The sequence below is a fragment of the Diceros bicornis genome, chromosome 28, assembly GCF_020826845.1.
Source record: "Diceros bicornis minor isolate mBicDic1 chromosome 28, mDicBic1.mat.cur, whole genome shotgun sequence".
In the NCBI taxonomy this organism is placed as follows: Eukaryota; Metazoa; Chordata; class Mammalia; order Perissodactyla; family Rhinocerotidae; genus Diceros; species Diceros bicornis.
In genome coordinates this window covers 40,388,233-40,413,686 of record NC_080767.1, presented here as the reverse complement: position 1 = coordinate 40,413,686, position 25,454 = coordinate 40,388,233, and the positions used below count along the sequence as shown (strand labels likewise).

Below are 25,454 nucleotides of genomic sequence, written 5' to 3'. Positions count from 1 at the left end.
CCAGCCAGGGCTGAGGTTTGTATAGACTGCAGAATCGGCCACTGGCCAGCCCTACCCCTGGGCCGGTTCAGCCCTGCCAGGAACTGAAGAAGAGTGTAAAATGCACACACTGGTCCTGGGTGACAGTTTTCCTGACCCCACAACCCTGAGGAGGAAAGGAAGGTGGGGAAGAAGGCAGCGAGTAGGAGGGAGGCCTTGGGCTGCCTACCTCCTCAGGGCAAAGCCGACTGCCCACCCATGGGGCTGGGAGGCGTGGCCTCCTCCAGCCTCTGGAGCACCTTTTCTGCGTAAGAAACCAGCTCCTAGAAGAAGAGTAGGTCACTGTTTTCATGGACAGTCTCAGGGTCCATGAGTAATTGTTTTTTGTGAGTTAATCCGCTTTTTTTTTTGAAGAGGTCTGCTTACTCCTCCCCTATAGGATTTACTTTAGCCCCGTGTAGACATGGGATCACAGGAAGAGAGTCACTAAAAACTACACGCAGTGATCCCGGTTGGTTCCACATAAACCTTGCTCCGGGTCCCGGACTCAGTGCCACCTGGGTCTGGCTGCGGAGGCGGGTGTGGGGCCTGCTTTGCAGAGGCCCTGCGCACTCACCAGGCTGGAGGTGAAGCGCCTGTGGATCTCTTGGACCAGGGGCTGGATGCCGCTGGACACCAGCTCGGACAGGATCTCCTCTGTGGGCAGAGCAGAGGGTCCTGAGGCTGGGGCATTTCTGAGGAGGCCAGCAGGACAAGGCTGGGTCCCCATCCCACTCAGGCTCAGCATGAGCTGCACGCTGCCCCCCAGGGCTCAGGAGCTGGGCATCAGCCACAGCCAGCACAGTGCCTGGCACAGAGTGGACACTCGTGCCAAGTGCATAGGAAGTTCCAGGGGGTTCTCACTGTAGGAAGCAAGGTGGCCCAGCAGCATGCAGACATTCTCCACCACCTCTGGGTCATCCCTGTAGAGCTGGTACGTCTCCTTGATGAAGCTGAGGCCACTGCTGCCCTCCTCGGGCATCACCACCTGCAGCGCCACCAGCTCTGGTGGGGAGGGGGGGACAGGAGAAAGTGGGGTCGTGCCCCGCATCTGCCCACACCTCAGTGTTCTCTGGAAATGGGGTGACGGCAGTGCCAAGTTCATAGGGTTGCTGAGAGGCCAAAGTGCTTGGGACAGCATGGGCCTCGGCACTGGCGGAGGAGGCCAGTGTCCTGCAGCCCGGGGGCGTCTGAGGTTGGCATTTCTTCTCTCTGGCTGTGAGGCCTGTGAGAGCATCTACTGCCTTGTTCCCTCCCAGTGGGAATACACACCCCACCTCCCTCCACCCAGGCAGCAAGAGGCTCCCACGGGAGCGGTGGTCTCAGCCTGTGGGCGTGACAGAAGTGCCAGAACACGCTGCAGAGGGTGTCTGTAGGGAGCGCTCCAGGTTAGGAGGCCTGGCTGCGCGGGGTTAGGACCCCGGCACTTGAGGGGCTGGGTACCTGCATCAGCAGTGACGTGTGATGCTGTGTAGATGTTACTCCTCAGATTCTCCTGGAGCCCAGGGGAAGCTGACACTCCAGTGAGATGACTTGAATGTCACACAGCCAGTAGGTGGCAAAGCCACGATTCTCACCCTGACTGGCTGGGGGGTCGTGTTCACTGGGTTCTCATTGACTCCGCTCACGGAGCTGAGCCATTTCCCGTTTGCCCTCAGGGCCTCATGAGGGTTGGCAGCTGACCCCTGACAAAGGTCTGTTGTTGGTGGGACCTTGGAAGGTGGGGCAGGCCTGGAGCCCAGGGTGCGTCTCTGAGATGGAAGACTCCAGGGTCTTCCCAGGAGTGAAGCTGGCCCCACCTCTTCAGGCTCAGGCAACTTCAGGCTGAGGCAGACAGGCCTGACCATCTTTGCTTTCCTGTCCAGGCCGGCCCTGGGCCCCCCTGTCCAGCCCACGCACCTGCCCTGGAACACAGAGTTGGGACCAGGCCACCCCACACACCAGCTGGTGACCTTGGCCAGTCTCCAGGCCCCAAGTGTCTCCATAAAGTGTTACCGTGCCGTGAGTTAGGCACAAGGCCAGGGACAGCACATGGGATAACAGCCAGGGTCTGTTGTGGAGGCAGGAATTTGGAGATAGACCTGTCTCCTGGGCTGTACCTGTGGGAAAACCTGTGGAGACCTGATAGTGTTTATGGACGGGGAAAGATGGTCACAATATAGCATTATGCAAAAGTATATAAAGTCTCCATGGCAACTTGTAGATGCTGGGACTACAGAGGGTTTTTCCTATTTGATTTTTTCCTTGTTTTTGGTTTGTGGGCAGCTGGCAGATATTACTTGTTGAGTTTTGCCCCCACCTCCTAGTGGCAGCCCAGTCCGTCCCCAGGCTCACCAGACACCTTTGCCAGGCTGGCCAGGCCCCGGTAGGCATTGTTCACCAGCAGGACTCTGTCCTGGCACAGCCGGATGCTTTGCAGGAACAGCGCTGCCACCTCTTCAAACTGGTGCTCCTTTACGCAGCCTGCAGAAGGCCAGATGGAGGCCTTCTTGTCTCCTGGGTCTGGGGTCCCCCCTCCCAGCTCCCGGGGCCCCAGGCTGCTCACCTAGCAAGGACAGCAGCCAGAGGACTGCACAGCCGGCTTCAGCCATCTCCGCATCTGTGGGGTAGGTGGCTAGCACCTCAGCAACGAGGACTGGGGCTTTCTCCAAGGGAGCCTTGTTCACAATGACAGCTGGAACCAGGACGGGATGGAGGAGGGGACATCTAGCCCTTGGGTGCAGACTGAAGTGCCTGCTGTATACATGGCGCCCCACCCCGTGCCTCCCACCAAGGACAATAAAGCAGAAGTGGTGGTGGGAGAGGTCAGATGTCCTCAGAGATGGGAAGATGGAGGGCTTTCCCACTCGCCAGGGAGTATTTGGAGGGTAGGGATCACCATGCCCCCAAGGGGAGGCTTGGGGGATTTTGCACTCTGGGTGTGGGCGGGGCTCTCGGGTTCCCAGGGCTCTCCGTGGCTTGGAGGCTTCTTTTCCTGGGTAAGACTACTGCCCAGCGCTGGAGGGCCACCCTGGGGCCTGGAGGAGAGGAAGCAGCGCGGCCTGGGGGCCCCCTTTTCTGAATCAAAAATGAGGTTAGGCTGCAGTGCTAAGGCTAACTTCTGAAACCAAGGACCGCCTGGGACGTCCCAGGATGGGTGGGAGCCAGTCTGTGAGGGGCCCACCCACCGGGACAGGAAGTCCCACCTCTGTCCTATTCCTCCTTCCTTGCTTTTGCTGTGCTTCCAGCCCTTCATGGGCATGATTTGTCCTGAAGTGTTTGCGGGACAGGGCACAGAAGCCCTTGAAGGCTCTCAGAGGTGGTTAGGGAGCAGTGGAGGGAGAGATGCCAGCCCCCTGCCGGAGAGCAGGAGGAGGGGCCTCTCACCGTCCACCAGCAGGGCCCAGAGCAGGCTCAGGCCATTGATGCAGATGTCCCTGTTCCTGGGGAGGGTGCCCAGATGCTCCAGGATATGCTCAAACAGCCCAGCCTCCTGCAGCTCCTCTGCGGCTGATTCTGTGGGTGGCCCCCGGAATTCAGAGCAGGGAGACCCCCTCCTCCAGGACCCTTCCCTGAACACCGCCACCCTCCTCCGTTGTCTTCGGGCACGGCAGTCCCACGCGTCCTGCGTCATTTTCATGCCGAGCGTGGGACCCAGAAACAAGAGGACGTGGTCTGTCCTCAGGACCACCAGCACCAGTATCTCCCATCCCCTTACTGGGCTGGGACCGGCCTCTGTAGCTTTCCTTCCAAGGGGCCTGGCCCTGCCTCTAGGGGCCACACAGCAGGCCTGAGCCTTCCGAGATGGCCCCACGATTGTTGTTTCCCGATGGGATGACTTGACATCCACTTTGCCTGGCGGATCGAATTTCCACCTGTTGTCCCCACATGCCTGTTCATAGCACCCCTTTTCACTCCCGAAAGTGGGATCAGTGATGTGCAGCAAATGATCGGGTCAGTGTAGTGAAGAGCAGGGAGCTGGTCCAGCCCCCGGCCACCACATACTATGTGCGAGTGTCCTTGGGCTCTCTCAGACCCCAACTTCCCTCGGAGAGGACAGTACCGACCCGATGGGGTGGCTGGAAGGCACGTAAAGGTGTGTAAAGCCCTCAGGAATGACCCTCTCCTCCGCACTATCCCCAGTCCAGCCACCCACTGCCTGCCTGGCCGCCTCAGAAGCCCAGATGTGCTATGAAATGGAGACAAGCAGGGCAGAAGACGTAGGCATGAAGCCCACCGTGGTGCCTGGCACCTAGTTGGTGCCTGTGCACATTCGTGGAGGGAATGAGTGACTAAAAATGGAAGCTTTCCATCAAGAGAAAAGAAAAAGGACGCGATGTGGAACAGACCAACCGAGGGCAGTGCAACTGTGCCATCTCAGGAACAAGGCCCAGCACTACCCCACCCACCTGGTGTGCCCCAGCCTCGGCCCGAGGGAGGGGCCGGCAGACCCACCCTGGCTGGAGACGATGGTGAGCAGGCTGTAGACCATGAGCAGGAGCTGCTCCGCCTTGGGGTGGCTGCGCATGATGCTCAGCAGGACGGACGTGATGGAGCTGTCGCTCGGCACCTCGGCTGCCGGGTCCCGTGCCAGTGCTGCTTGGGCCAATGGACGAAGCCTGTGGTTAACCCCCAAAGCTAGGGACCCTGGGGCGGGAAGTCTGCATGCAGGGGTGCTCCCGCCTTGGTTGGGAGGCAGCGCCCACACTTTGCGTGGAGGAAGCTGAGGTCGGCCTTGTTCTCTTGGCACAGAGCAGGTCTCGTAAGTGCTGGTTGCATGATGAAGTGAAGGACCAAAGGGGTGGGGACCTGTCCAGCCTGCACGGCTGGTGAGCAGCACTGTGTGGCCAGTACTGGCTTCCAAGACCCTACGGGGCCTGTGCCGGAGTGAACATCTAACACATGCCCGGCTCAGCACCCACCTTGGCCCAGGGGGTCTCCCCTGCCCGGCGCCCACCTAGGCCCAGGGAGCGCAGCAGCAGGGAGCAGGCACAGAGCTGTATGTCAAGGATCCTCTCATGTTGCTTCATGATGGTGATCAACACCTCCACCAGCTCAATTGGCCATGGCAGACCTGGTAGGGCAGGGGCCAAGGTGAGACTTGCATAGGAGCATGGGGGAGGGGTGTGTGGACCAGACCGGGGACCAGATGCTGCTGGGAGTCTGCAGGGCATCATGTGTGGCCCTGGGTGGACGAGTAGACTGGTGAAGAAACATGATCAGTCACTGTGCTTACTGAGTGCTGGCCATGTGTCTGCCATAGGCATCTTACTCCTGCCAACAACTCTACAATGTAGATCCTTCCTATTACCATGCTCATTGTACAGATGAGAAAACTGAGGGACAGAGAGATGACAGCACTTGCTTTGAACCGAGCCTGTCTGACTCCGGAGCCCTTGGCCGTGACTGCCTTAGAGTGGACATCTATGGGTCCCATTGTCTTTCCTCCAGGCCTGTGCTGTGCACTGGGGAGGGGGTGAGAGACAGAGGTGGGCAGCCAGTCCCAGCTGTGCCCCTTCCCCACTGCTGCTTTGCCTCTCCCAGCCTGTTTCCTCATTGGAAGAGTGCAGATAGCAGTCCCTCCATCTCGGGCTTGAGAATGACAAGGACAAGAGTGCTGACACCCAGAAGGCCAAGCCACGCCTAGCCCATCTCCACACAAGGCTGTTTGAGGCAGGCATGGCTCTGGGTGGTAGAAAAGGCCATCCTTGGGAAGGGGCCCAGCAGCCTCCCACAGTTTCTCCAGGAAGGCAAAATCTCCCTTCCCATGGACTCTATCCTGGCCACAGCCTAGCTCCAGAAGGGGTCAAGAGCAAGGGGGAGAAGGAAGGAAAGGCAAAGGCCAATATGAGGTCTCTGCTGCCTCAGTGGAGGGCTGGGACTGGGTGTCTCTAATCTCTGATGCCCCAGCCACTGGGACAGACCTTTTGTGGAAAGACGGAAGATGGAGAGATGGAGAGAGAGACAGGTTGATGGATGAGTGGACAGAGGGATGGTTGAGTGGGTGGATGGATGGATGAGTGAGTGAATGTAATATTCAGGCTGGCGAGATAGAGGTTGAGTGGAGAGATTTTATGAAGCCATGTTCTGGCAGAGCTAAAAAGATGGTTAATACTCATTGATGGAGAGTGCTGGGGGAAGAGGTGCTTGCGTGCACTGTTTTTTCTTTTTTTTTATGAGAGAGATCGGCCCTGAGCTAACATCTGCCAATCCTCCTCTTTTTGCTGAGGAAGACCGGCCCTGGGCTAACATCCGTGCCTCATCTTCCTCTACTTTATATGGGACGCTGCCACAGCATGGCTTGACAAGCGGTGCGTCGGTGTGCGTCCGGGATCCGAACCCGTGAACCCCGGGCCGCCGCGGCAGAGCGCACGCACTTAACCGCTTGCGCCACCAGGCCGGCCCCCATTGCATGCACTCTTGATAGGTGGGTAAGTTGGTGTATCTGTGGAGGGCAATTTGCAGTATCCATGACAACATGAAGTACTCACACCCTGAACATCTATGAATTTATCCTACAGAAACACTCACACAAGCGCACACATACATATGCTCCAGGGTGTTCAGTAGAGTATTGTTTGTAACACCAGCAAATGAGCAACAGCTCACATACCCATCATAGGGCTGGTGGGAGAGACGGGATGTCTTATTCAGCATCCATTAACATCATGTGAAGGGAGCCCACTAGGAAGGGTTTGGGTACCAAGCCACCCCATCCCCCCGCTCTGCTCAGTAAAAGTGACAACAGGAAGAACTGGAGCCGCCTGTTCCAAGTGGGTCATGAACACAAGGACCCCTGACAGGACTATAAATGGGCCTCAGGGGTGTAAAAGAACAGACCAGGGTGCCCCCAAAGGGAGGACTGGGGAGGGTGGTGGTGGGGGGGGTCTCTACCTAGCTCAGCGTCCGGCATTCTCAGGAGCCTGGTCATGGCTCTGAGCTGGACTTCAGGTCGGCTGGAGAAGTTCTGCATGACCTCTGCGGGAACAGAGGAAAGCATGCAGAGGCGCCTGCCGTGCATTCCCCCGAGCCCTGGCCAGCTCAGGGACCCTGCTGAGGGCCAGGGCGTCTGGGGGCCCCTCGCTGGCCTGGCTGCTTGACGTGCACGCCTCATAGATCCACGGCACCGGGCATGAGGCGACGCTCTCTTCATCCCCACTTTCCAGGCTGAGCAACGTGTCCCAAGTCAACCCCAAGCCCGTCTGGAGCCCACCCGGGCGTGCACCGCTGCTCTACGCCTCACTCGGGGGTCGACAGGGCCGGAGCTCTCCCCTAACCCCCTGCCCAGGGCCCTTTCCACTGCTCCTCTGGGCCTCCTGGCAGGCCTCTCGGCCATTGATTCAGAACAAATGACCCCCAGAAACGAGCTGAGTCTCCAGCCATGTGTGGTGCGGACCCCTCATCCTACCGCTGACTCGGACCCCTCCTCCAGCCCTGCCTGGCTGGCACCGTGCGGGTACCTCACAAGCCTTATCGTCCTGAATCCTCACAGCAGCCCCTGGACTGGGTTCTGTCGTGATCCCTACTTTAGATAAGGAAACGGAGGCTCAGAGTGGGTGATGGGCTTCCATTGGACCCAGCTGTCTGCCTCCAAAGCCCATGACCAAGAGACGTGGGGAAACCGAGCGGCTAGAGCCTCGTGGGTGTCCCTTCCTGCCTTTAGACCCTCCTGCGCCCCTTCCCCATAAATGGGGCAGAGGCAGTAGACAGGGCGGGGGTCCCTTGTCATAAGCAGCGGTGCAGGGAGCCATGGAGGGGGAGGAGGGAGTAAGCGGCCCACCTACACACCAGGAACACAGAGGGATGGGAGGGTGGAGCTACGCTCGAACTTGAAGATGACCTCTAGACCTTGGGCATAGCTACTGTGTTCCACTATGGGGTTCCCACTATGCTGGGAGCCCCAAAGTGCCCCCAGCCTGGAGCACATGGTAGAGACTAGCACACGCACCTGGGGTGCTGCGTGACGAGCAAGCACTGCGCCAGGCGACCAGTGGCACCCTTGCCTGAGGCCCGCGGGTATCAAAAGCAGAAGGAACCCCTGTGCCACTTCTCACTTTAGGGATGCGCCTGCATTCCAGGGTCACTACTGTACCCATCCCATGTCCAGCACGTAGTAACCACACAGGAAGTGCTGCTGAGTGGGGAAGACACTCCGGGCTTCCGGGCCACTGTGCCAGGGTGTGGAAGCAAAAAGCAGGGAGTTCCGAGGGGCGTGGCAGTGAGGGGCTGTTCAGTAATCGAGGACTGTGGAACAGAGGGAAGCAGGTGGAGGCCAGGCCATGGAAATGAACTCTGCTAGAGGTAACGGGAGCTGGGGGGGTGTCTCAGTGGGGCAGCACCCTGAGCCTCTGCTGGGGATGGATGGAGGGCGAGCCCAGAAGACTTCCTGCCCACCAGCCACGCAGGAGGAGGAGTCCAGTGGACTGGGTGGTGGAGGAGGCACTGGCCCTCCGGAGCTAAGAAACAATGGGATGCCAAGGCCACAGCAGCCCCATGGTGCCCTCCCCCGCTGGGGTCCTCATCATCACCTAAAATGCTGGCCACAGTGCCTTCTAACAGCATGTCAGTGATGGATGCAGGCACCACCTGCTGGTGCAGTGTCAGGGCGATGTTCGAGGACCTGAAATCGCTGCTCACGAAGGTGATGTGTATCACATCCCTGGAGGGGAGCAGAGAGAGCAGTGGCACTCACCTTGCGGCCTCTCTCTGAAGGGCTCAGGGCGGCCCCCAGCCGGCAGACGCTGGACCTCCACCTTCTTGTTTAGAATCTGTCCGGCAGCACGTGTCACAATGTCACAAGCATGTCCAGCTGGTGCCCCAACAATTCCACCTCCAGGAGGGTCACTGGGCTCACTCCTGGGGCTGAGGGGGGACGGTGCTGGGCTCTGGCACTTTAGCCTGTGTGGACCCCTTTCTCCATAAAAATACAAAAGAAATCAGATTTTATAACCGTGTTGGTATAAAGGTGACTATAACCCAGGCTGGATTCATTGTTATATCTTCACTTGTTCTTCTGATTTTAAGATAAATTAGAATTAAAACATTTTCCTGGTCCTCAGGGCCATGCCTCCTGTGTCTGATGGAGAAGTGGGCCCTGTTGGCTCCAGAGCTCTAAGATGTGCATTCAAGATCCTTCGTTGCTGCAGTTTGGGAGAGCCAAACTTGGAAAAGCCCAGTGGTCCACGGGGGAGTCAGGGTGGGTGTGATGGGATACTCTGTGGCATTAAAGCACCAAGTGGCCGCGAAGATATTAAAGCGGAAAGATGTTGGCAAATGAACTGAGAGAGTAAGTTCAGCCCCAGGCCCTGCACTCACCTGACTGTTATTCGCTCTGAGGGGTCGATCTGGAGCATCAAAGGCAAGAGGGAAGAGAAGGTTGTCACATTGGGGACCTTCCTCTCCTCCATGGTCCTCAGGACGCCCCTCAGGCCGTCTGGGAGATTCCGGATGGACTTGCGCAGAAGCACGGCTTCTGTTTTCTAAGAGGAGATAGAGAACGCTGCGTCATGCATTTCCTCAACTAAATGAAAACAGCCCTGACCTGGGTGGAGGCTGTGCCGGGCACCGGGGAGAGCGGCGAGGGGGCTAGAGGTGAGAAGATGTGGCCGCTGCCCTCAGGAACGCCCAGAGACCACCTGAGCCCAGAGTGTTTCCATGGAAGAAATGGAGGTTCAGAGAGAAGGGAGCAGGCCGTCTCGCTGGGCAGAGGGAGTGAGGGATAACCCTCCCTCTACAGTCATGTCAAGAAGGCCACGGTGCTTATCTCTGATCCAGACCCAGCCGGTAAGAGTCTGGGGGTCTGGGAGAGAGTGGGGAGTGCTGGGGCCCCCCAGGCGGACCTGGGTCCTTGCACATGGTGCTGGGAGGCAGGGGAGCTTCCTGCTCTTGGGCGTGGCAAGCACGGAGGCCTGGCCTTCTCGCTTCTCCCTGCTTTCTCTTCTGTATGTAGAAGATCTGAAGCCATGAGGCTCAATTTCCCAGCCTCCCTGCAGCCAGAGGACTAGGGACCCATGGAGGGACCAGCATGGTCCTTTGCTCTTCCCTTCTCCCTCCTGCCCACAGGCAGAGTCCCTGGTGCAGGAGCCTCCAGCAGCGCTGAGAGCCAAGGCCCCACGCGAGGGAAGTGCAGGCACAGAGATGGCGCCTGTGCACCAGCCTGGGGCCCCGTGTGTCCAGGCCCCCATCAGTCCAGCTTCCCATTGCCTGCAGCTCAATGCATCCTTACTCAAACAGGGACGGAGCACAGTCCCAATCCCACCGTGGGCCAGTTAGTGCACCTGACCTCAGGTTTCCTCATCCATAAGGGGCAGTGACGACTCCTGAGGGCTGTGGTGACAGTTAGACACGTGGGCTGGTTTCAATACTGCCCTCACCAGCCTCACCACGCTAGGGCACAGCAGGGCCAGGTGCTGAGTGAGGGGTCCTCCAGCAGCTGGGGCGGGGGGCTCTGCACAGCCCCGCAGAGACACAGAGCAAGGGCAGGAGGAGGCAGATGGGAAGAGTGTGCCCCTTTCGGGGCCGAGGTGGGCAGGCCCTGGCCCCCTGGGGACGTGGAGAGTGGGGTGTGGGGTGTGGCGGGTAGGGGTGGGGGGAAAGCAGCTCACATCCATGAAGGAGCAGCTGGCCATGTCGAGAATGATGCAGCCCAGGGACCAGATGTCGGATTTCTGGCTGAAGGAGAAGTTGAGGGCTTCAGGGGCCATCCAGGACTTGTGAAAGGGGTCTGTTGGCAGGAGAAGGTGGGGGGTGCGTGAGTCCTATGCTCCCTGGGGAAGCAAGCAGCTTACAGTATGAGCCCTTCACCCCCTCCTCAGGGAGGTGGGGACGTGCTATCCATAGAGGGACAGGAAGAGGCCCTGGTCAGCGAGATCCTGACCCTTGATCTTCAGCCAGTGAGGTGGCCCATCTCAGCAGGTGCCCACCAGGCCAGCTCGTATGTGTGCGGGTCTCTGTGCCCACAGTGGCTGCAGAAGTAGTTGGAAGAGGCATGTGCCAAGGAGGCTAAAACATGCACCCTCTTTAAACATCCTGCCCCCTCTGAATGTCAGGACTTTGAAGCAAAGTTCAAGTTGCCCTGCCCTAGTTTCTTTTTTTGTGTGTGTGTGTGTGAGCAAGATCAGCCCTGAGCTAACATCCATGCCAATCCTCCTCTTTTTTGCTGAGGAAGACTGGCCCTGGGCTAACATCCGTGCCCATCTTCCTCCACTTTATATGGGACGCCGCCACAGCATGGCCTAGCAAGCGGTGCATCGGTGCGCACTGGGATCCAAACCTGGGCCGCCAGCAGCGGAGCGAGTGCACTTAACCGCTACGCCACGGGGCTGGCCCCTGCCCTGCCCTAGTTTCTAAACCTGAACCCCAGATAAGAAGCCAAAAGAGCAGGGTCCTCAATCCAGCAATGTCAGTCCCTGATAGGCCTCAGGAAGCGCCCCCACCCAACGTCCATTCCCCAGCCAAACAGCAAAGGGATGGACTTCAAGGACCCCTGCCACCTACACCTCTAGTAGATACACCCATTCACCCACTCACCCACCCATCCATCCATATGTCCATCCATCCACTCATCCACCTACCCATCCATCTACCTACCCATCCACCCAACCACCCATCCATCCATCTTTCCACCCACCCACCTACCCATCCACCCACCTACCCATCCATCCATCCATCCATCCATCCATCCATCCATCCATCCATCCTCCCATCCACATATCCCCTGCACCAAGGACAGAGTGCCACCAGTATCTGCCACCCTAGGCCTCTGGAGCTCTCCACTGCAGTCACCCTCTCCACCCCTGACAACTGTGATAGGTTTAAAGCCCAGCTCCCTTCGCCCCATTGTCTTTTCAAAGACAGGAGAACTCCTCTCCCCTTGCTCCCAGCTCCACCATCTCCTGGGCTATTTTAGGACTCAGTAAAGTAATCCAACTGTAGCCAGTGCCTGGCATCCAACAGTACTCTGTCCCTACATGTCCCCACTACAAGGAAGTTTCCTTCCTTCTGAGGCCTTTCTTTGCCCTCCATGAAGGTTGACATTTTCTGGGTGTTCTCTGGACCCTGCATGCACCCCCACGGTGGTACACCTGTTCAGTTACAACCCAGGCAAGGGGGTCTCTTTGGCGCCCACATAAGCCCAGGGAGGTCTGTGGGGATCTTCTGAGCAAGGAGAGGTTTGATGTTGCCATGTTTCAGCACTAGCCACTGCCCTCTGGACTCTAAGAGTGACCCCTCTGGTAAACGGCCCCTCCCCCACTGCTCCCCAGCCACCTTCCTCTGCGCGGATGTTCCACTTGGCTTCGTGGGTCATCAGCACATTGCAGCTCAGGTCCTGCAGTTTGCAGTGGTTGCTGCTGACAAGGATGATGTTGGAGGGCTTGAGGTTCCTGAAACAAGAAGCACGCCTTTCCACCCATCGCCAGCGGGGCCACCGTGGATAACGCTCCCAGGGCAGGAGCCATGTCTTCCCAGCGGCTGGGCCAGCATGTGCCTTGAACCTTACTCTCACCTCCTCACCCTGCCCAGCTCCACAGCAGCAGCTCACAACCCTCTCTCCTCAATAAACGCCCCCTGCGCAGCCCACTTTTAAAATATTGTTTTCTATAAACATAAAATATACTCAGTTATTTTAAATTGGAAAAAACAAGCCAATACAAGTAGGAAACTACCCAATCCTTCTGCAGTCCCTCTGCTAACATCCTGTTCACCCTCTTCCAGATCTTAGCTACGCATTTATTTGTTTGGGGATTGGTTTTTGACCATTTTGTAATGTCCAGTGACATTAACACTGAATTATGAGCATTTCCTTCATACACGTGGTGCACATGGTTTCTCTCTCCCCCTTTAAACACAACACTGATCCAATCGGAAGCCATTCCCAGCCCCTCAGACCATGGGTCCCAGAGGGGGAAGCTGTACTGCTGGCAGGTCGAAAGCGCAGACTGGGAGCTGCAGCCCGCACTGGCCTGCCCGGAGGGCGTGGCAGGCAGCTTAACCTCGTGTCCTCGGAGTGCTATCTGGCTTCTTTCCTTGCACTTTAGAACCAACCCGCCGGGTCAGCTCAGCTTTCTGAAGAAGCTGCGTGGTGAGGGTGAGTCACTGGAGGTTATGTGGAGGGGGTGACATTCTCTGTAAGCCTAGGGGGCTTCGTGAAATGTGCACCCTTATCCTGGCTGCACAGACCCCAGTCACGCCTCCCTCCCTCGATCCTGCCCACAGGCACTGACACCCAAGGGGACTTGGTGCCTTTTCTCCTGAAGCAGCCTGGCCACCTGGGTTACCTGTGGATGATGTCCAACTGATGCAGGTATTCCAAAGCATCCAACACTTGGCCCAGCATGTTCTGCATCCACTGGGGAAAAAAACGAGAGATGCCACGATTGGAAGGGGCCCAAAAGCTCCAGCAGTGGGGCTCCCTGCAGCTCAGTGCGGGTCAGGTCACTGACCACTCAACGCAGCCAGTGGAATCATGGCCTATCCTCTCCTTGCGTTTTGAGATGGGCCTGAAGCTAGCCAAAAGCTCAGAGCCAGGGCAAGAGGTTTCTGCTTTAGGCTCCTTCGAGGCTGGAGCATGTGCAGCTCTCCAGACAGTAAAACCATGTCAGCAGGGCAGCGCCTTCGTTTCCACCTGGCACTCCTGTCTCCACACTGCAGACCCAGGGTGCCGTGGGGCTCCAGCCCCACACCCCACCCCTTGTGGCCTATGGGCCTTGTGGGTTTCAGAGAGGTTGAAGTCTTCCATGCCTACTTGGGGCTTGCCTCTCTACATCATTAGAATGAAAGGAGCCCCGAGAATGTTCTAGAAGCATTTGTGTCAGAAACAAGATCTATCTGGTTTCCAGGACAGTGATTTTCAAACTGTGTTCCTAGGAACCCTGGATTCCATCCTGGGGTGTCAGAGAGGGGCTGAGCAGGCAGGACCCTGAGCTTCCTCCCATTCAGCCTTCCACCAGCCCCCTGGCCCCCGATTACAGTAGCTCTGCTTTATTTACTGGGTTTCTGAGAACATTTTGTGCTTAAAAGGGTTCTACCACTAACAAAGTTTGAAACCCACTCCAGAGCCTGCCTCTGAGGCCCACGTTGGGAGAGGAGCTGTGTGACCCTCAGAACCCCTCAGCAGGGAGGTGGTGCCCGTCACCCGCCAAGCAGAGGAGTTCTCAGAGCAAAAGCAGGCAAATTCATTTGGGGTGGATCGTAGACCTAAATGTGAAGGCGAATTGACCAAGCTCAGAAGACAACAGAGGAAAATCTCAGATAGGACTCACAAGGCGCTAACCATAAAAGAGGTCCTCCATGCAACTCAGAACTTCTGTTCATCCAAAGACATCATGAAGAAAGTGAATTGGCAGCCATGGACTGGGAGAAGACTCTGGATACCCCCATCCGGGATTTATAAAGAACTCATACAATCAATAAGAAAAGACAAACAACCTCAACGTTTAAACAGGCAAAAGACTTGAACAGGCACAAAAGAAGATACCCAAATAGCCAGAAAGTGCTCACCGTGATTACTCACAATAACTGAAATTAAAATGTAATTTTTTATTAAAAGTAAAAAGATCGACAGGCTGAAGAGTGGGCCAGGACGTAGAGCTGGAACCCTCACAGCCTGCGGTGAGAGGAAACTGGGTCACCAACCGCCTTGGCAAGTGGGGTGCAGAATCTGCTAAGGCTTCACCAACACCTACGCCCCAGCCCCACACTGCCATGGCTGGTGTTTATCCAGGAAAAGTGAGTGTTGAGGTCCACCCAAAAACACATCCAGCACTGTTCACGGCCACCTTCCTCCTCACAGCCCCATTCCAGAGACAGCCCAAGCGCTCCCCCAGCTAGATGAGACACACAGACGGCGGCGTGGCCACACGATGGAGCAGCACCTAGCAGTGGGGAGGGGCCATTTCCTGATACACTCAACGCGTGGCTGAATCTCAGAAGCACCAGGATGATCACAAGAAAGCAGACGCAAACAATGCATTTGTTTGCAAATGTGAATGCATTTACGTGAGCTTCAGGGACGGGCAGAAGTCGAGCTGTGGGTGCCGACCGGGAGCGTCTGGAGTTCCGGGAGTGTCCTGCTTCTTGGTCTGGGGGAGGCTATGTGAGCGTGTGCCTCTGTGCAATGCACCCAGCTGTCCACGTCGCATCTGTGCACACTTCAGTGTGCAAACACCTCTATGCATAAACCTCAGGAGAAAATAAGGCCAGACTCCCCCGCCCCTTTGCTCTCTCCCACCCTGTGGGGCCTGTGACATCACAAGGTCCAGGTGGCCCCCAGGCCTGGTGTCCTAGAGAGTCTGTGTTACCTCAGAGTCAATGATGGTCCTTGCCTCCCTCTTCTTCTCAATGACCTCCTGGAAGCTCTCCTTGTTGTACTCCATCACCAGGCAGAGGAACATAGAGGAGACCTGCTGGGCACATGAGGCCCCTTAGCCAGGTGCCTCAGCTTGGACCCCCAGAAGCCCAGGCCTGGGTGCTTCTGCGTGGTCATCTGCTCCACGGCCTCCCTCCGCTGGGCCACCATCCACAGTGGCTACAGGGGCACCGTCTGGGGAGGGGGGCGGGAGTACGAGCCCCTCATGGGCAGCTCCTGCTCCCGTCTCCGGCCTCCTCTCCCCACCCCTACCCCCAGTTCCATCTACACTAAGCCACATGGACTTTTCTTTTTTTTTTTTTTTTTAATTTTTATTTATTTATTTTCCCCCAAAGCCCCCGTAGATAGTTGTATGTCATAGCTGCACATCCTTCTAGTTGCATGTATGTGGGACGCGGCCAGGCCAGAGAAGCAGTGCGTTGGTGCGCGCCCGGGATGCGAACCCCGGCCGCCAGTAGCGGAGCGCACGCACTTAACCGCTAAGCCACGGGGCCGGCCCCAACATGGACTTTTCTGAAAGCTGCACTGGTGTCCCGGCCATTGCACATGCAGATCCGAGCCTGGGACCCTGCCCTTTCACGGGGTGACTATTCATTCTTTAGGGCTCAGCCAGGATCCACTTCCTCCCTCTGAGGAGCCTGCCCCGAAGGGGACCCCAGCAGACCAGGTCAGGGGCCTCGGCTCAGGGCTCTCAGAGGACCCTGCCTTCTCTCCCACAGTGAAATGCTCTCTTGGCTTTTCTGTGTCTCCTTGAGAGCATTAGGGGGTGCTTATACAATATTTGGGGGTGCATGTGATGACAACCTCTCCCCAAGGCTTTCCTCGGGGCCCAGCTGAAAGGGACGGAATGTGTGTGAAGGGAACCCCCACTCCTGCTCAAACCCGTGGCTGTCACTCCCAGATGGGGACACTAATGTGGAGATCTGAATACTGTCTGACCCTCGGCAGGAGGCTTTGCAGCCTCCCTTCACCCCCAGCACCACCCCATCCCTGGCTCCGTGTCTCCCCTCCACCTCAGTCCCATCTGGAGCAATTTGAAGGCTACTGGCTCGTTACAAAGACAAGAAGTCATATAGCCTGTGGTACGAAGACCTGGATTTGAATCCCACCCAGCTGTTACTAGCTGTGTGGCCTTGGAGAGCTCCTTACCCTCTCTGAGCCCCAGGGAAATGAGGACAGGACTTCCCTCCCTGCAGATCTCCTAGGATCTGAAGATGAATGTGCAGCTAGTTAGTAAGCTAGGAAGGAGCTACAGAAGTCAGGGATCCAGAGGCCGGGACAAGCTGATGCCACGTGAACGGGGAAAGCAGGGCACCAGCTTCCTGACGCCTGTTCCTTCCGTGAAAGGCAGAACTCCACCATCAGAGGCGCAGACTCACTGAGCCTTTGGCTGCAGGACAAGCTCGGTAGCTGAACACACAGGGCACTGGAGTCAGGCCCACCTGGCCTCGCCTCCTGGCTGGGCCACGTACTGGGTGGTAACCGGGAGCAACTTGTTTCTCTCAGCCTCTATTTCTTCTTCCGTAAAGTGGGATAGTAACCCCGGCTGCACCGAGGCTGTCGGGGGCTCACAGAGATGATGCCCAGAGAGCCCCCCACGTGGCCCTAGTAAGAGTTGAGTCGGGGGTAGCCACGTTTAGAGTCACTGCCATTGCCACTCGAGGGGTTACGATGGTGTAGGGTGCCCTGTGCTCAGTTCACTTGTTCCTGCAGCCACCAAATGCCAGCTGAGCCCGTGGGTGTCGGCTCTGACCCACCTCGCTCTTCCACACGATGAACAGCTCCTGGTATGTGGAGATGTGGGCGTGCCGAAGCGTCAGCAGTGGCATCAGCTGCGGGGACAGGAGCGGAGGAAGTGGAGATGTTCGGGAAGCACCGTTTCGCAGCCAGTACTTGTCTGTCACAAGGCCCAGCAAAAACGCATGCTTCCAGCTCTGAGCAGGGCAGGGGAGCGGGCACAAGGAGGGTGTGCAGCCTGGTGGTCAGGAGCCAGAGGTCCCCGTGTGGGTCCCGCTTGCAGCATGGGCTGGCTGTGCTGTGTGACTGAGAGGTTCCTCAACCTCTCTGAGCCTCCAGCCTCATCTGAAAATGGCTGTAACAGTGGGTGTCATGAGGACTAAGTGAGCTGCTGCAGGAGAAGGAAATAAAGCACAATCGGGGGTGGCTGGAGAAGGCGGTGTGGCCAAAGGGAGGTGGGACACTGATGTACTCACGCCACCTTGCCTCCTGGGTTGTGCCCTCACCCCCAGCTGAAAGTGCTTTGAGAACACACACAATTAGGCAGCAGAAATGGCTAGCTGAGTGACTAACAGCCAGAAGGACAACTGCTTACGATGGAAGGTTGGGTTGAAAGCAGGTTGCCCAGGGGGATGTGGAAGGGAACGGGGCATGGGAAAAGCTGTGATGGTGTGGGGGCTACGGGTGGGCCTCCCATGTGCTTTCTTTCACTTTGTCAGAATGTGGCCTGGGTCCATCCTGCACATCAGCCACACTGTGGACCGAATAGCTGTTTGCTGGCAAAGCTCAAAAGCTGGGAATTCCAGGAAGAAGACAAGCAAGTGATCATTAGCTAGGATGGGAGACCTTTAACTTCATGTGAAATTCAAGAAAAGCAAAGAGAAACTGCTTAGAGCCTCTGTCTAGCACATTGAAGAGCATGTAGCTGTTATTGCTATTATTATAAATTAGGATGTTATTGTCAGTTCTGACTGCTACATTTAAGGAATATAAAAGAGTTCACATTTTCTTTGTTAAATGATTTTGTATTTTCCAAATTTTCTACCATAACTTATACTTTCATAATTGAAGAAAAAAAATATTTTAAAAGACGGTTATTGGTAGATTAGCCTAGGGACTGGGCCAACATATAAACTTGATCTTCTCTGAGAACACATATTCTAAGTTGTCCAAACCTGGATTTCTTTTTTTTTTTCTTTTTTTTTTTCCGAGGAAGATCAGCCCTGAGCTAACCATCCATGCCAATCCTCCTCCTTTTTAAATTTTTTTGCTGAGGAAGACCGGCTCTGAGCTAACATCTATTGCCAATCATCCTCCTTTTTCTTCCCCCAAAGCCCCAGTAGATAGCTGTATGTCATAGTTGCACATCCTTCTAGTTGCTGTATGTGGGACGCGGCCTCAGCATGGCCGGAGAAGCAGTGCGTCGGTGTGTGCCTGGGATCCGAACCCGGGCCGCCAGTAGCGGAGCGCACGCACTTAACCGCTAAGCCACGGGGCTGGCCCCACACCTGGATTTAGAAATGCTTGTTTTAGGGGCCAGCCCAGTGGCGCAAGCGGTTAAGTGCATGCGCTCTGCTTTGGCGGCCCAGGGTTTGCCGGTTCGGATCCTGGGTGCGCACTGACACACTGTTTGTCAAGCCATGCTGTGGCGGTGTCCCATATAAACTAGAGGAAGATGGGCATGGATGTTAGCCCAGGGCCAGTCTTCCTCTGCAAAAAAGAGGAGGATTGGCATCCGATGTTAGCTCAGGGCTGGTCTTCCTCACAAAAAAAAAAAAAAATGCTTGTTTTGGGCACAAAATCCCTTCATGACCTGGGGGCTTCTGGCTTCACAGTACGAGGCAAGAACTGGTTCTGACCCTCAATGCCTCCACCCAGGCTTCTACCCACTCTACCCTCCACAGGAGGGTACAGAACAGTCTCTGTGTGTTCTGCCTCATGTCCTCTAGAGAGAGAGCCACCCAGAGAGTTACCTCCTCCAGGGCCGTGTTGGCGTGATGCTCATCAATGCAGTTTACCTGTAGGGGCACAAGAGCACTAGCTCAGTAAAGATGCAGTAAACAACCACCACCACCACCACTACCATTATCACCCATCACCATCACCACCACCACCACCATCACCATCATCATCACCACCACCACCACCACCACCATCATCACCACCACCACCATCACCATCACCATCATCATCACCACCATCACTACCACCACCACCATCACCACCACCATCACCATCATCACCACCACCACCATCACCACCACTACCATCACCATCATCATCACCACCACCACCATCACCATCACCATCAACACCACCATCATCATCATCACCATCACCACCACCACCATCACCACCATCCTCATCACCACCACCACCATGACCACCATCACCACCACCACCATCAACACTACCACCATCACCACCACCACCACCACCATCATCATCACCACTGCCACCACCACCACCACCATCACCACCACCATCATCATCACCATCACCACCATCACCATCACCACCATTATCACCATCACCACCACCACCATCACCACCACCACCATCACCACCACCACCACAATCATCACCACCACCATCACCACCACCACCATCACCACCACCACCACCACCACCACCATCATCACCACCACCATCACCACCACCACCACCATCACCATCACCACCACCAGCACCACCATCACCACCACCATCATCAACACTACCACCATCATCACCATCATCACCACCACCATCACCACCACCATCACCACCACCACCACCATCACCACCACCACCATCATTACCATCACCACCACCAGCACCACCACCATCATCAACACTACCACCATCACCATCATCACCACCACCATCACCACCACCACCACCACCATCACCATCATCATCATCACCATCATCACCTTCACCACCACTATCATCAGCACCACCACCACCATCACCATCATAATCACCATCACCATTATCACCACCACCATCATCATCATCACCATCATTATTCACCAGAAGTGCCAGGCTCTACCATTCATGCCACACCATATGGCACCAGATGGAGCCCGGAGGTGTTCCTAAGGCAAGGATATAAAAATACTTTGGGCAATGAGAGCTTCTTTGCTCCTGTTGCAAGGATAAGTTTAGGATAGCATAATATAAAGTCCAAGGAATCATTAAAGGATCCATTTTCAGATCATCTTGAAAGCAGGGAAGAAAATAATGTGTTGCCTCCAGAGCCAAACAGCTCTGCTCTGGTTGGCAAAGTATCAGCCTCACCACTTCATTCCTTATCTGAATTGAGAAGATTGTCCCTGTCACTGAATGTTGAGCAGTGGGGGAATGCATGGAAGAGGGAAGGGTAGTGATAAGGGCAGCACTGAGCTTTGAATCTGCAGCACACTTGGTGGCAAAGACTGTGGGTACATATTGTCACATCATCTAAAACCAGATCCTTACCCGGAACTTCTGCTAACAAGACCTACAAACGAAGAACTCTTGTAATTGGGGTGATCTTAGATGAAAATGCAGAGTTAGTGGACTATTCCATCCACTTGACCTGGATCCCCCAGATCCACCAGATCCAGGTCAAGACCCCAGCACAGTGAGTCTGCCTGTCTGCCCTTCCTCCCATTTCAGGGGGCTCATGCTTAGGTGAATCTGGCTAAAACATACTGAAAGCCTTAAAAATGTCACATCTTTCAACCTAGAAATCCCACCCCTTGGAATTTATCCCAAGAGTATCAAGGATCCTCAAAAAAATTAACTATAAGTTGTTTACCAGAGTTGTTTATACAGAGTGAAAAATCGAGAACAAGCTAAGTGCTTATTGCACACAAGGGGATAGGTTGCATCAATTACAGCACATCAAGCAGGTTGGGGCCATGCAGCCACCAGAGCCAGGAGAGGAAGTAGCCGTGTCAGTGGCACAAAATGATATTCGCAACACACAAAGTGGGAAAAAGTATGTATCAACCTCAACAGTATTCTTGTAAAAACAAAGACATTTATAAATGCTTAGAAAAAAGACTGGAAGGATACACAAACCCCTACCTGCACTCCACTCGCATCTGTTTTTTTTTTTTTTTTTTTTTAGAAAGATTGATTGGCTTTTTAAAAAGATCCTTGACTGCCCAGAAGGCAGTCAGCCATCCTGCCCCGCTGGCCTGTGAGATGATGGGGCCAGCCCCACAGCCGGCCAGCCATGGGGTAGGAGGTGGGTAAGGATTCGAGGCCAGGACTTGGGTAGAGGGCTGCTGAGCTGCCACACAGGTAGTGGCCGCCAGTGAGCCTCTTCCACCTGCACGGTCAGCCCCGATCCTGTCGTATCCTGGCCACCACTGCACACCATGAGAGAGTGCCAGGGACGCCTTTAGGGCAGCTCTCTTCCCCTAGACCCTCTGTTCGTCTGCACTACCCTGACTTGGACACACAAAGTGTTGTCTCCCTGCAGGTCTGTACCCTACCCTGCCATTCCAGCCCTAGTGAGGAGGTGGTGAAGGGTCCAGGGCTCTGTGTCCGGCCCTTAGCCCTGACTGACCCTGGGTAAGTCCCTGCCTCCCCTCCCCGGGCCTGGCTCCCCTTTGGTAAAACTGGCAGCCCCCAGTGAGGTGGCCTGCATTCAAACGGTCTTGGGAACTGTATAATGCTGGCTAGTCTGCAGCCTCCCCAAGCCTCCCTATCCTTGGCTGTAAAGCAGGGTCATGGTTCCTGCTTTGCAGGGTTGGCAGAGATTAAACGAGATGACGCCTGGCACAAAGTATACACTGAATAAATGGTAGCATGAAAATTAATAAAGGAAACCTCAAGTAAAATTGGAGTCAAGAAGGCCTGTAAAGGAAGCTCTCATGCCATACCAATCTTGTCATTTACCCCAAACAGGAAAAGATGTACCTTGCATCTCTATCAGGAAGGTGTCTCTATTTTACTACCCAGGCAGGAGGAAGATTTTCTTCTTGCCCAGCAACAAGCCCAGCCAATGGAAAATGCGGCAGCTCAGCCAATGAGAAGCTGTCGTCACCCTGAACTCTTACTTTCCTCCAATGAACTTTCATTTTTCCTTTGCTAATAACTTCCTTGCCCCATCTTCCTTTCTATAAAGCCTTCGGGGTTTTTTTGGCGAGGAAGAGTGGCCCTGAGCTAACATCTGTTGCCAATCTTCCTCTTTTTTGCTTGAGGAAGATTGTCACTGAGCTAACATCTGTGCCAGTCCTCCCCTATTTTCTATGTGTCACTGCCACAGCATGGCTTGACAAGCAGTGTGTAGGTCCACACCTGGGATCCGAACCTGTGAACACTAGGCCACTGAATTGGAGCGAGAGAACTTAACCACTATGCCACGGGGCCGGCCCCAGAGCCTTCCATTTTGTATAATTCCTCATATCTCTCTGCTTGCTACATGAGATGACCGATTCAGGAATTATTTGATAAACCCAATTAGATCTTCAAATTTACTGAGTTGAATTTTGTTTTTCAACAGTAGGTATGGTTGTGGTTGTTGTCAGGGTGAAAATGAGCATTCCTTCTCCATCAAGGTGACAGAGTCAAGTGTGCAGGGAAGCCTGAGGAGGCTCATGTCACCCCCAACGTCTACCCCTGACCAGATTTGCCTCCATGATTGCTGGTGGAAAGGAATTCAGCTGTTGCATCAGGAAGCCTTTCTCTAACGTGGGGATGATGAGCGCATGTCGGGGAACCATCCCCACTGGGTGCCTCAGACGGGGCCTCTTACCTGCTTTATCACGTGCTTTACTTTCGTTTCTGTCTCCTCTACCACCAGGTTCACCCCCAAGGCCCCAGGATTCAGCTCATTCAAAATCTACCAGCAAGAGAGAGAGAAGCTTTCAGGAAATGCACACAGCTCTTCACTTTCCAAAGTGTGCCCAACTCCAATGCCTTTTCTGGCCCTCCTAACTTCCCCTGCAGGCTGGCAGAGCATGCATCTCTGGCCCATTCTGCAGATGAAGGAAATGGCTCAGAAGGCTGAGAAGCCCTTTGAAAATGGAACCAGAGCCCATCTCTTTTTTTTTTTTAATAATTTTATTTATTTATTTATTTTTCCCCCAAAGCCCCAGTAGATAGTTGTATGTCATAGCTGCACATCCTTCCAGTTGCTGCATGTGGGACGCGGCCCCAGCATGGCCGGAGAAGCGGTGCGTCGGTGCGCGCCCGGGATCCAAACCCAGGCCGCCAGCAGCGGAGTGCGCGCACTTAACCGCTAAGCCATGGGGCCGACCCAGAGCCCATCTCTTTGGGCCGATTCTGGAGCTCTTTCCACCACCCCAAGCCCCTTCTCCAGTCTGCAGCGAAGACCAACAGGCAGTGAAGAGCCAGCACATCCCTGGGGTAGAGGGTTTGTTTATTCTCTCCAGCCCCCTATGATCCCAACTTCCAGCATCCACCTCCAAATCGGGCATCCAAACAAGACAGTAACTGGTCCATAACTGGTGCAATCATAGTCAGCCATGTGTGAACCTGGCACTGCGCCAAGCACTTTACAGCCACCCCATGCTGTCGGCACTATTGCTATCTCCATGTTCACATTGTTGGAAACTGAGGCACAAGGAGCTAGGTCCTGGCCTAAGGCTACAGCACTAATAACTGAGATGGCCCGGATTCGACTGGAACTCCGGGGTCTGACTCCGGAGCCTGAGCATTGAGGCAAACCTGCAGAGAGATGGAGGCCATGCCAGAACTCTGTGCAGAGAGACCAAGAGCTACAGGATGAGGGTAGAGGATCGGATTACTTTTGTCAGAGAATGGAGGAAGGAGGGCAAGATGCCGAGGAGGGTTACGTAAAGGATGGAACCCTGAATCCAGGGACTCTTGAAAAGTCTTAGGATTCTGTAATCCAGCCCCTTTGGGCAGCCTGGATCCTGCTCAGGGAATATGGGGACAACGCCCTGAGCAGCTTAACCTGGTGTAAGAACGCACATGCTTAGATCCTCTTAGGAGGCAAATTAAACAGTAAAACGCACCCATGTCTCAGATCAAGTCTATTTTTTTTTTTCCTGAAAAAGTAACTTTGCTTTTAAAACTCTCTGGGGGGCTGGCCCAGTGGCATAGTGGTTGGGTTCGTGTGATCCCCTTCGGCGGCCCAGGGTTCGCCGGTTCCGATCCTGGGCGTGGACTGGCGCACCGCTTATCGGGACATGCTGTGGCAGGCGTCCCACATAAAGTAGAGGAAGATGGGCAGGCATGTTAGCTCAGGCCCAATCTTCCTCCGCAAGGAGAGGAGGATTGGCAGTGGATGTTAGCTCAGGGCTAATCTTCCTCACAGGAAAAAAAAAAGAAAAAACCTCTTTGGCCACCAGAAACTCCCCTGCTTTACCACTGGCTGACGGTCCTGCAATCCTCCTACACAAATCAAATTCTCACAAAGTGAGAAAAATCTAATTTACAAATTATTTTCAACTTAACGAAATTTTTACAAAGACTGAGTCTAACATTTAATAAAGTTGACACATTATGCATAGAAGCATTTAATTAAACATTCATTCATTTTTATTTTGCAGCTGTCCTTTTGTGAATTTTTCAAGTCCCAAACATTTTCATGGGCCCTGTACAAGGCCCAAGTCCCCCTACCAGAGACTACTGACGGGTGTTTTAGCAGTTTGGGGGCTCCTGATTCTGAATTCTGGACGTCGTAGGGTGTTCTGTCTCCACGGACCCAAGCACACCGACCTATGGGCGAGAAGGATGGAGTTGTCTCCATTCTCAAATATTCAGACAGACGGGGCTGGACAGTCCTTAATTTCGTCCATCATTTTAGAGAGGGGGAAAATGAGGCCCAGAGAGGCAACGAGGACTCAGGAGGTCACCTTTGTAGGTACCCGAGGTCACCCTACGAGCTGGAAGCAGACCTTGGCCAGAACACGGGTCCCTTGCCTCCCTGGGGTCGGACCTGGCTGCTGGCTGCCTGTCCCGGGGCTGTGGCCGTTAAACCAGTAGGGGGCTGGGGGTGGTGGCAGAAGGTCCAGGTCCTGGGGTCGCCCCTGACCGTCGGCCCCTCGTCGCTCCCGCCTCCCGGCCAGGGGACAACGCGGCACCTGGTATTTTTCCATAGTGTTCCGAGGGGAGACTCCCGGCCTCCCTCTCCCTCCGCTGGGCGCCAAGGCTGCGCCCCCAGCCGTTACCGACAGCGGGACCCTCGACTGAGCATGCCCAGTAGGGACCCCATCCCCCACCCTGGGGGCGACCCTTAGCCCCAGGTGTGTCTGCCTGACCCCGGGCCCTCCCTGCCAGAACGACGTCCGCTGGGACACGCGTGCGTCCCTGCCGGCCCGGGGCCCTCAGGACCTGGCCGCCTTTAAGCGCGTGGTGGGCGGAGCCTGGAGCGCGGCGGGCGGGG

The 25,454-nt window shown here is 55.4% G+C and overlaps 1 protein-coding gene across 1 annotated transcript; it reads right to left on the bottom strand.

Annotated features, from left to right (window-relative positions):
- Window positions 1-108: 108 nt before the first annotated feature.
- Window positions 109-25,167, bottom strand: STKLD1 (serine/threonine kinase like domain containing 1). Its single transcript, XM_058524685.1, has 19 exons — window positions 24,952-25,167; window positions 22,836-22,922; window positions 19,075-19,119; window positions 17,122-17,196; window positions 15,297-15,398; window positions 13,275-13,345; window positions 12,265-12,380; window positions 10,602-10,720; window positions 9,313-9,476; window positions 8,526-8,656; window positions 6,892-6,975; window positions 4,955-5,071; window positions 4,453-4,593; window positions 3,385-3,513; window positions 2,564-2,692; window positions 2,353-2,481; window positions 883-1,023; window positions 596-675; window positions 109-302 (listed from the first exon to the last, which is right to left on the bottom strand). Exons 1-19 carry the CDS (start codon window positions 25,165-25,167, stop codon window positions 213-215), a joined length of 2,166 nt encoding a protein of 721 aa, XP_058380668.1. The 3' UTR covers window positions 109-212.
- Between the last annotated feature and the right edge of the window lie 287 nt (window positions 25,168-25,454).